The 11,817-nt window shown below is 43.1% G+C and overlaps 1 protein-coding gene across 1 annotated transcript; it reads right to left on the bottom strand.

Annotated features, from left to right (window-relative positions):
- Positions 1–5,271: 5,271 nt before the first annotated feature.
- LOC120047235 (carcinoembryonic antigen-related cell adhesion molecule 5-like) lies at positions 5,272–10,835 on the bottom strand. Its single transcript, XM_038992764.1, has 9 exons — positions 10,781–10,835; positions 9,095–9,376; positions 8,547–8,822; positions 8,137–8,409; positions 7,282–7,533; positions 6,886–7,161; positions 6,385–6,636; positions 5,948–6,223; positions 5,272–5,546 (listed from the first exon to the last, which is right to left on the bottom strand). Exons 1-9 carry the CDS (start codon positions 10,833–10,835, stop codon positions 5,272–5,274), a joined length of 2,217 nt encoding a protein of 738 aa, XP_038848692.1.
- Between the last annotated feature and the right edge of the window lie 982 nt (positions 10,836–11,817).

Raw genomic sequence — 11,817 nt, forward strand, 5'->3', positions numbered from 1 at the left:
CAAAGTAAATACACTTTTAGTCACTTGATTTTAAGTAGCAGTTACTGACTCACCAACAATGTTGAGTATCTTAGAGACAGTGCTGTTTCTGCAAGTGATGTTGTTGAAGGCCACACAGATGTATTCCCCATGACTGGCTAAGGTCAGTGGGCCAGTCTCATACACTGAGTCAGTCGCCACCTGGGAGCCATTGAAGAACCAGCTGAAGTGGCAGAGAGGCTGAGAGGAGGCTGAGCAGTTGAAGGTCACGCTGTGTCCTGTTTCTCCTAAAGCTGGTCCTGTTATTAAAGGCATCTCCGGTCCATCTATGATACAATAGACAATCAGTTAGACCAGGTGCATCAAATTAATTCCATGGAGTTCCTAGTGTCTGCTGGTTTTTAGTTTTTCCTTTCAATTGAGACCTAGACAGCCAGGTTTGGGGATTTCCTTACTAATAAGGGACCTTAATACATCAAGCAAGTTCAAGGGAGGATCGAAAAACCCGCTGACACTCAACCTTCTGTGGAATGAGTATGACACATTTGAGTTAAATCCAACGTCTGTCATTGGCCAGAAGGTCAAAGGTTATCAACATATGTCAGATGATTTAAGAGGTGAGATCCAAACCATCACATTGACTCCAACACAATATTTATAAAGGATGTTCAAAAAGATTCCACCTCAGGCCATGGGGTCAAAGTTGAACTTGTTAATGCCTACTCACAGTTGACGATCAGTTTGTATTCTGGGCTGGTCATGTTGCTGAAGGGGTTGGAGGCAGAACACTGATAGTCTCCGTTGTCAGAATGCTGGACGGAGTTGAAGGTCAGTGTATTGTTGTTCATAGAGAAGTCTGTTCTGTTGTCAGCACACAGAAGCCAGCCGTTCCTCATCCAATGAATGGAGTAAACCGTTCCAGCTGTGTCGCAGGTCAGAGAGAATCTCTCATTCAGTATTGGTTGGACTCCAATGACTTTCACAATGGTCATGGTCACAGGTGCTGTGGAAAGCAGATGAAAGGGTTTTTCATAACTTTATATCTCAACTTCCATCTAATTATACTGTAGGTTCAACAGCACATATACTGTCTAAAACCAACAGAACACAAATTAAAGAAACTTATAGTCCCTTGATATTAAGTAGCAGTTACTGACTCACCAACGACAGTGAGCAACTTGGAGACAGTGCTGTTTCTGCAAGTGACGTTGTTGAAGGCCACACAGGTGTACTCCCCATGACTGGCTAAGGTCAGTGTGCCAGTCTCATACACTGAGCCAGTCGCCACCTGGGACCCATTGAAGAACCAGCTGAAGTGGCTGGGAGGCTGAGAGGAGGCTGAGCAGTTGAAGGTCACGATGTGTCCTGTCATCGCTGTATCCAGACTCATGATAACAGGTCTCTCTGGACCATCTGGGAAACACAATATAATGAAGATATTGAATGAGATTAGCTATTAGAACTGTCATTATTGTGCTTGCTTTGGTCTGACCCCATTAATACCCATCCATCCCCTTGGCTTTATTACATTGGTGTCAGAAGTGGGATCCAAACTTACCTCAACTCCATTTCTATAAATTCCACATTACCCTCATTATAGTTCAAATTTAGAATTACATTTTCACATATCAAGTTTGGTTTTGGGCCATAACAACTACTCACAGTTGACGATCAGTCTGTATTCTGGGCTGGTCATGTTGCTCATTGGATTGAAGGCAGAACACTGATAGTCTCCTTTGTCAGAATGCTGGACGGAGTTGAAGGTCAGTGTATTGTTGTTCATAGAGAAGTCTGTTCTGTTGTCAGCATACAGAGGCCAGCCGTTCCTCTTCCAGTGAATGGAGTAAATGGTTCCAGTGGTCTCACAGGTCAGAGTAAACATGTAGTCTGCTACTGGCTGGGCACCCATGACTTTCACCATGGCCATGGTTACTGGGACTGTGAAGAAAACATCAGTGTCACAATAATATTGACTAAAATCACAATCACTGTATGTATGTTGAAAGGCCTATATCTACATGTACAAGTTAAACAGTTTGGATGTCTCTTCTGTCTTACCAATGACGGTGAGCATCCTGGAGACAGTGCTGTTTTTGACAGTGACGTTGTTGAAAGCCACACAGGTGTATTCCCCATGACTGGCTAAGGTCAGTGGGCCAGTCTCATACTCTGAGCCAGTCGCCACCTGGGACCCACTGAAGAACCAGCTGAAGTGGCAGAGAGGCTGAGAGGAGGCTGAGCAGTTGAAGGTCACGCTGTGTCCTGTTTCTCCTAATGCTGGTCCTGTTATTATAGGCATCTCCGGTCCATCTATGATACAAAAGACAATCAGTTAGACCAGGTGTGTCAAATTCCTTCCATGGAGTTCCTAGTGTCTGCTGGTTTTTGTTTTTTCCTTTCAATTGAGACATGGAAAACCAGGTTTGGGGAGTTCCTTACTAATAAGGGACGTTAAAATGTATATCAAGTTCAAGTTAGGTTTGAAAAACCCACTGACAGTCGTCCCTTTGTGGAATGAGTTTGACACAGGTGAGTTAAACGCAACATCTTTCATTGGCCAGAAGGTCAAAGGTCATCAACATTTGTTAGATGGTAATAGAGGTGAGATCCAAACCATCACATTGACTTTACTACAATAATTATAAAGGAAGTTCAAAAAGATTCCAACTCAGGCCATGGGGTCAAATTTGAACTTGTTAATAACTACTCACAGTTCACGATCAGTCTGTATTCTGGGCTGGTCATGTTGCTGAGGGGGTTGGAAGCAGAACACTGATAGTCTCCGTTGTCAGAATGCTGGACAGAGTTGAATGTCAGTGTATTGTTGTTCATAGAGAAGTCTGTTCTGTTGTCAGCATACAGAGGCCAGCTGTTCTTCATCCAGTGAATGGAGTAAACCGTTCCAGCGGTGTCACAGGTCAGAGAGAATCTCTGGTTCAGTATTTGCTGGGCTTCATTGACTTTCACGTTGGTCATGGTTACAGGTGCTGTGGAAGCAGATCAACGTTTTTTTCAGCACTTTTATCTCAACTTCCATTTTATTATTCTGTAGATTCAACAGCACGTATACTGTGTCTAAAACCAAATGAAACAAAGTAAATACACTTTTAGTCACTTGATTTTAAGTAGCAGTTACTGACTCACCAACAATGTTGAGTATCTTAGAGACAGTGCTGTTTCTGCAAGTGATGTTGTTGAAGGCCACACAGATGTATTCCCCATGACTGGCTAAGGTCAGTGGGCCAGTCTCATACACTGAGTCAGTCGCCACCTGGGAGCCATTGAAGAACCAGCTGAAGTGGCAGAGAGGCTGAGAGGAGGCTGAGCAGTTGAAGGTCACGCTGTGTCCTGTTTCTCCTAAAGCTGGTCCTGTTATTAAAGGCATCTCCGGTCCATCTATGATACAATAGACAATCAGTTAGACCAGGTGCATCAAATTAATTCCATGGAGTTCCTAGTGTCTGCTGGTTTTTAGTTTTTCCTTTCAATTGAGACCTAGACAGCCAGGTTTGGGGATTTCCTTACTAATAAGGGACCTTAATACATCAAGCAAGTTCAAGGGAGGATCGAAAAACCCGCTGACACTCAACCTTCTGTGGAATGAGTATGACACATTTGAGTTAAATCCAACGTCTGTCATTGGCCAGAAGGTCAAAGGTTATCAACATATGTCAGATGATTTAAGAGGTGAGATCCAAACCATCACATTGACTCCAACACAATATTTTTAAAGGATGTTCAAAAAGATTCCACCTCAGGCCATGGGGTCAAAGTTGAACTTGTTAATGCCTACTCACAGTTGACGATCAGTTTGTATTCTGGGCTGGTCATGTTGCTGAAGGGGTTGGAGGCAGAACACTGATAGTCTCCGTTGTCAGAATGCTGGACGGAGTTGAAGGTCAGTGTATTGTTGTTCATAGAGAAGTCTGTTCTGTTGTCAGCACACAGAAGCCAGCCGTTCCTCATCCAATGAATGGAGTAAACCGTTCCAGCTGTGTCGCAGGTCAGAGAGAATCTCTCATTCAGTATTGGTTGGACTCCAATGACTTTCACAATGGTCATGGTCACAGGTGCTGTGGAAAGCAGATGAAAGGGTTTTTCATAACTTTATATCTCAACTTCCATCTAATTATACTGTAGGTTCAACAGCACATATACTGTCTAAAACCAACAGAACACAAATTAAAGAAACTTATAGTCCCTTGATATTAAGTAGCAGTTACTGACTCACCAACGACAGTAAGCAACTTGGAGACAGTGCTGTTTCTGCAAGTGACGTTGTTGAAGGCCACACAGGTGTACTCCCCATGACTGGCTAAGGTCAGTGGGCCAGTCTCATACTCTGAGCCAGTCGCCACCTGGGACCCATTGAAGAACCAGCTGAAGTGGCAGAGAGGCTGAGAGGAGGCTGAGCAGTTGAAGGTCACGCTGTGTCCTGTTTCTCCTAATGCTGGTCCTGTTATAATAGGCATCTCCGGTCCATCTATGATACAAAAGACAATCAGTTAGACCAGGTGTGTCAAATTCCTTCCATGGAGTTCCTAGTGTCTGCTGGTTTTTGTTTTTTCCTTTCAATTGAGACATGGAAAACCAGGTTTGGGGAGTTCCTTACTAATAAGGGACGTTAAAATGTATATCAAGTTCAAGTTAGGTTTGAAAACCCACTGACAGTCGTCCCTTTGTGGAATGAGTTTGACACGTGAGTTAAACGCAACATCTTTCATTGGACAGAAGGTCAAAGGTCATCAACATTTGTCAGATGGTAATAGAGGTGAGATCCAAACCATCACATTGACTTTACTACAATAATTATAAAGGAAGTTTAAAAAGATTCCAACTCAGGCCATGGGGTCAAAGTTGAACTTGTTAATAACTACTCACAGTTCACGATCAGTCTATAGTTTGGGCTGGTCATGTTGCTGAGGGGGTTGGAAGCAGAACACTGATAGTCTCCGTTGTCAGAATGCTGGACGGAGTTGAATGTCAGTGTATTGTTGTTCATAGAGAAGTCTGTTCTGTTGTCAGCATACAGAGGCCAGCCGTTCTTCATCCAGTGAATGGAGTAAACCGTTCCAGTGGTGTCACAGGTCAGAGAGAATCTCTGGTTCAGTATTTGCTGGGTTTCATTGACTTTCACGTTGGTCATGGTTACAGGTGCTGTGGAAGCAGATCAAATGTTTTTTTCAGCACTTTTATCTCAACTTCCATTTTATTATTCTGTAGGTTCAACAGCACGTATACTGTGTCTAAAACCAAATGAAACAAAGTAAATACACTTTTAGTCACTTGATTTTAAGTAGCAGTTACTGACTCACCAACAATGTTGAGTATCTTAGAGACAGTGCTGTTTCTGCAAGTGATGTTGTTGAAGGCCACACAGATGTATTCCCCATGACTGGCTAAGGTCAGTGGGCCAGTCTCATACACTGAGTCAGTCGCCACCTGGGAGCCATTGAAGAACCAGCTGAAGTGGCAGAGAGGCTGAGAGGAGGCTGAGCAGTTGAAGGTCACGCTGTGTCCTGTTTCTCCTAATGCTGGTCCTGTTATTAAAGGCATCTCCGGTCCATCTATGATACAATAGACAATCAGTTAGACCAGGTGCATCAAATTAATTCCATGGAGTTCCTAGTGTCTGCTGGTTTTTAGTTTTTTCTTTCAATTGAGACCTAGACAGCCAGGTTTGGGGATTTCCTTACTAATAAGGGACCTTAATACATCAAGCAAGTTCAAGGGAGGATCGAAAAACCCGCTGACACTCAACCTTCTGTGGAATGAGTATGACACATTTGAGTTAAATCCAACGTCTGTCATTGGCCAGAAGGTCAAAGGTTATCAACATATGTCAGATGATTTAAGAGGTGAGATCCAAACCATCACATTGACTCCAACACAATATTTATAAAGGATGTTCAAAAAGATTCCACCTCAGGCCATGGGGTCAAAGTTGAACTTGTTAATGCCTACTCACAGTTGACGATCAGTTTGTATTCTGGGCTGGTCATGTTGCTGAAGGGGTTGGAGGCAGAACACTGATAGTCTCCGTTGTCAGAATGCTGGACGGAGTTGAAGGTCAGTGTATTGTTGTTCATAGAGAAGTCTGTTCTGTTGTCAGCACACAGAAGCCAGCCGTTCCTCATCCAATGAATGGAGTAAACCGTTCCAGCTGTGTCGCAGGTCAGAGAGAATCTCTCATTCAGTATTGTTTGGACTCCAATGACTTTCACAATGGTCATGGTCACAGGTGCTGTGGAAAGCAGATGAAAGTTTTTTTTTATATAACTTTATATCTGAACTTCCATCTAATTATACTGTAGGTTCAACAGCACATATACTGTCTAAAACCAACAGATCACAAATTAAAGAAACTTATAGTCCCTTGATATTAAGTAGCAGTTACTGACTCACCAACGACAGTGAGCAACTTGGAGACAGTGCTGTTTCTGCAAGTGACATTGTTGAAGGCCACACAGGTGTACTCCCCATGACTGGCTAAGGTCAGTGGGCCAGTCTCATACTCTGAGCCAGTCGCCACCTGGGACCCATTGAAGAACCAGCTGAAGTGGCTGGGAGGCTGAGAGGAGGCTGAGCAGTTGAAGGTCACGATGTGTCCTGTCATCGCTGTATCCAGACTCATGATAACAGGTCTCTCTGGACCATCTGGGAAACACAATATAATGAAGATATTGAATGAGATTAGCTATTAGAACTGCCATTATTGTGCTTGCTTTGGTCTGACCCCATTAATACCCATCCATCCCCTTGGCTTTATTACATTGGTGTCAGAAGTGGGATCCAAACTTACCTCAACTCCATTTCTATAAATTCCACATTACCCTCATTATAGTTCAAATTTAGAATTACATTTTCACATATCAAGTTTGGTTTTGGGCCATAACAACTACTCACAGTTGACGATCAGTCTGTATTCTGGGCTGGTCATGTTGCTCATTGGGTTGAAGGCAGAACACTGATAGTCTCCGTTGTCAGAATGCTGGACGGAGTTGAAGGTCAGTGTATTGTTGTTCATAGAGAAGTCTGTTCTGTTGTCAGCATACAGAGGCCAGCCGTTCCTCTTCCAGTGAATGGAGTAAATGGTTCCAGTGGTCTCACAGGTCAGAGTAAACATGTAGTCTGCTACTGGCTGGGCACCCATGACTTTCACCATGGCCATGGTTACTGGGACTGTGAAGAAAACATCAGTGTCACAATAATATTGACTAAAATCACAATCACTGTATGTATGTTGAAAGGCCTATATCTACATGTACAAGTTAAACAGTTTGGATGTCTCTTCTGTCTTACCAATGACGGTGAGCATCCTGGAGACAGTGCTGTTTTTGACAGTGACGTTGTTGAAAGCCACACAGGTGTATTCCCCATGACTGGCTAAGGTCAGTGGGCCAGTCTCATACTCTGAGCCAGTCGCCACCTGGGAGCCATTGAAGAACCAGCTGAACTGGCTGGGAGGCTGAGAGGAGGCTGAGCAGTTGAAGGTCACGATGTGTCCTGTCATTGCTATATCCGGACTAGATATACCAGGTCTCTCTGGTCCAACTGTTAAACACAAGGCAGTATGGTTAATCTTATGGTTTGACTATTTTGACAAAGATAAGTAAGTAAGCAGGGCCCCGTGTGGCTCAGTTGGTAGAGCATGGCGCTTGCAACGCCAGGGTTGTGGGTTCGATTCCCACGGGGGGCCAGTACAAAAAAAAAAAAAAAAAAGTATGAATGTATGTACTTGTAAGTCGCTCTGGATAAGAGCGTCTGCTAAATGACTTAAATGTAAATGTAAGCAGCCTTCCACAATCCTCGGCTTGTGCGAGTTTGGTTAGGGTTAGGGTTAGGGTTAGGGTTGGAGAAGGAGCTGATAGGAGCAGGAGCCTTCATTATCTCCTGTTTCTGTAGCGTGTTGCAGCTTGATTTACAAGTACATCCCCTGGACAGGTCGCTAGTCAATCACAGGCCCTTACCCCCCAATCTATCTCCTTAATGCTGAGTGCCAAGTATAGACACATTGGGTCCCATTTTTACAGTCGTTGTTATGACTCGTCCAAGGATCAAGCTCCCAACCTTCATATCTCAGGGCGGAAACTCTTAACTACAAGGCCATTGAATTGGTTTTATCAGACAAAGACTACCAGCTCTTGTAATACTCACAGTTCACCACAAGCTTGTATGTCATGCTGGTCAGGTTGCTGACAGCATTAAAGGCCTCACAGAGATATTCTTCACTATCAGACAACTGGATTGGGTTGATAACCATTGTGTTGTTGCCCGTAGAGAAGAATGTTCTGTTTAGGGAGATGAGCTGGCCGTTCATCAGCCAGTGAATGTAGTCTACAGGTCCAGTCACCTCACACCGCAGAGTGAAGGACTGATCCAGTATCGGTAGATTCCCATCACGGTTCAACGACACCGCTGATATCGGCTCTATGGTGAAAAGAAGAGGAGAACTTCACTCGATCGGTGGTAAAAATACCATGATATAACATTGTATTCATAACCATCAATAATCAAATATTCACTACCAACTATATGACATTTCGTAACGATGAATGTTGCCTTACCCACAATCTTTATCATTGTGTTTATATTGGCAAATTGGATTGTGACATTGTTGTAGGCTAAGCAGGCGTATCTTCCTGTCTGGTTCTCCCTGGTGTTCTGCAGGCTGAGCTGTGGGCTTTGCTCGTTGAGGAACGTCCCATTAAACCTCCACTTGTAGGACTCAGCGGGTTTGGACTGAGCGGAGCAGGACAGAGTGATGACAGAGCCCGCCTTGTAGGCTGTATGTCCTATGGTCATCTCAGGAACTACCATCATGGTGAGGTTACTTGGGCCATCTATGGGAGGAACAAATTACAATGAAGTGTTGGGTAAACATTACCTAGAATATGTTTCCATCCTGCTCTATTGTGCAGGCCGAGGAACATAACACAGTGTACTAATGATCCATGCAAATTATGACCTGGATCATGTGATCACAGAGGAATGGTTTGGGATGAAAATAGGCATATTACATCATTGCATGGAATGCTGGATCTCAATGACAAGGTACAATCCATGTCTGTTGTGTATGATTAATGTACAGTATACTGCATACTCTGATACTCACATCTAACATTTAGGCCAACGGGCTGGCTGGTGCCATTGCTGATTCCATTGATGACCTCACATCTGAACGGCCCTTCATCGTATCGTGTCACACTGACTATGGTAAGAGTGTTGTACCCAACACCAAGCCGAACTCTGTCACTGGCTGTGACCTCTGAGCTGCCATTCAGCCAGCGGTAGGAGAGGGAGGTGCCAGAGGAGACAGAGCAGGTGAAAATGGCAGTGTCGTTCAATTCCACTAGATCAGTGGCATTGGCCCTTAGAGTCACGTTTGAAATAGGCTCTGTGGGTGAGAGAGTAGAATAACAACCATATTGTTTATATTTGTTTCACACTGTAAAACTTGTTTTGGAAATCTAAATATGGTATTTTTTTAAATTTACTTATGATAGAGACCAAGTTATAGGATTGAGCACTGTAGAGCTCTTTGCACACACATAAAACGTCTTGTGTACGTCTTATCTGAAATGTAAATGAACAGTTTGCTCATACTCTGTGATCTGTTCAGGTTCATTCTTTTCAAAGGTATTATGTAGGCCAACTTCACTATGGGTTCAGAAAACATTGACACATTTAAGTGTTAGCTTTCCATGTCAGGAAAATGACTTTTATTATTGTGACAGAGATTAATCATTGATAGATAATGTATGCCCATCAGTGGAGGCTGGTGAGGGGAGGACGGCTCATAATAATGTCTGGAATGGAGTAAATGGAATGGTATCAAAACATGGTTTTCATGTGTTTGATACCATTCAATTCACTCCATTACACTCAATTCCAGCCATTATTATTAGCTGTCCTTCCCTCAACAGCCTCCTCTGATGTGCAAGTATGTTTGCATGTGAACCTGCTTGCAATAAAGTATGTGAATGGTTAAGTAAGTGTGCGGGTGAGCATGTGTGCGCATAAGTGACGATGTGTGCCAGTGAGTGAGAGTCTACAATCATAGAAAGATAAACAGACAGGCAGAGGTCAGTTCCTTACCCTGGACAGACAAAGTCACCACAGCTTTCAGGGCTGGCTCTATTCCCTGCACGGTATATCGTCCTGAGTCGTTGAGTTGGAGAGAGCTTATGGACAGCTCTGAGGAGGAGCTGTTGAATGAGACTCTGCCTCGATAACTTGTACTCACACTAATGGCACCAGGATAGAAAAGTACGATGATTGTAGTTTCATATGACCAGGTCCCTACATTGATGGGGCTTTGAGGAACTAGGTTCAGTGTGACATTACTGCCCACAGCTAAGGGGTTCATAGAGGGAACCACCACCTGGCCAGAGACACCTAGAAGAGGATGGATTGATGAGTTTAGTTCATGTTTTGAGATATTATTAATCAGTACAAAAGTCTTTAAAGTTCTTTAAAATATTTTACTTGAGATTAATCAAATCTTTAGACTCTGGCACTTTAACAGAAATACAAGCTTTTGTTTAAATTTAGTGCCTTCAAGTTGAACACACAATTTACAACATGACCTAGTATCTATTTCTAATGTCTACTCTAGACATTGTTGTCAATGGCAGATAAATAGAAATCTCCACCTTTCTAACTTGATACTGTTTGACTGAAGTGCATCAACCAAACAGAGACATTTGAACAACCTGTTACTTATTTAATCAAGTGTTTGTACCATAAAGCACAAATAGGCATCAATATATTTCCAGAATGAGCTTATTGTCCACTTTACCTGTAGTGAAGTTGAGCAGCACCAGGATGAGAACCCACACCAGAGGATACTCCATAGTTCTGCAACTTATCAAACACCACGGATCAGAAGTGAACGGGACACTTTCCTATTAAACAAATGACTGTCCAGACTTCTTGGTAAATCCAAACATGTTGATACTGCACAGTCACAGTCTCCTCTCAATCAACAAATTGTCAGGTGATGCCTATGTACCAACCCACCTTACCTGCCGCCAGAACGCACTCACGCACACCTACCCAACTACCCACGCCCTGTTTTGCTCAAGTACCTTTTTCCCACGGTGTTTTTTGTTGACACAAAGGGGTGTTTTCATGTTGATTATGGTTTACTGTAAATCTGATCAACTCTGTCTGTCCTATACGGGTCCTGGGAGAAGGCTGGATGGTACATGGCCAATGAGGCCGGGTATAGGTTCTCTGACCCTGTTGAAACTCATGATCCATCCACAGCGGCTAAGGCAACGTGGGCTCATAAGACACTGTTCACATTGAACCTGTCAAGAAAACACTTACAGTGCCATGAAAAAGTATTTTCCCCCTTTCGGATGTTCTGTATTTCTGCATAGTTTTGATACTGAATGTTATCAGATCTTCATCCAAAACCCAATATTAGATAAAGGGAACCTGAGTTTACAAAAAAAATTAAATAAATTGATACTTATTTTATTTATTTAATCAAAAAAGTTATGGAACACCCAATTCTCCTGTGTGAAAAAGTAATTGCCCCTTTACACTCAATAACTGGTTGTCCCACCTATACCTGCAATGACTGCAAACAAACTATAGTGCATCAACCAAACAGAGACATTTGAACAACCTGTTACTTATTTAATCAAGCGTTTGTACCATAAAGCACAAATAGGCATCAATATATTTCCAGAATGAGCTTATTGTCCACTTTACCTGTAGTGAAGTTGAGCAGCACCAGGATGAGAACCCACACCAGAGGATACTCCATAGTTCTGCAACTTATTACTGCAACCAAACGCTTCCTGTAGTTGTTGATCAGCCTCTCAC

This window comes from Salvelinus namaycush, chromosome 5, assembly GCF_016432855.1.
Source record: "Salvelinus namaycush isolate Seneca chromosome 5, SaNama_1.0, whole genome shotgun sequence".
Taxonomy (NCBI): domain Eukaryota; kingdom Metazoa; phylum Chordata; class Actinopteri; order Salmoniformes; family Salmonidae; genus Salvelinus; species Salvelinus namaycush.

Excerpts from the sequence above, each read along its gene's own strand:
- LOC120047235 (XM_038992764.1), bottom strand. The coding sequence starts at position 10,835 with ATGGAGTATCCTCTGGTGTGGGTTCTCATCCTGGTGCTGCTCAACTTC. Across the intron at positions 9,377-10,780 it reads GCTGCTCAACTTCACTACAG|AGCCTATTTCAAACGTGACT; the intron begins GTAAAGTGGACA and ends TCTCACCCACAG. Across the intron at positions 7,162-7,281 it reads CAGGATGCTCACCGTCATTG|TCCCAGTAACCATGGCCATG; the intron begins GTAAGACAGAAG and ends TTTTCTTCACAG.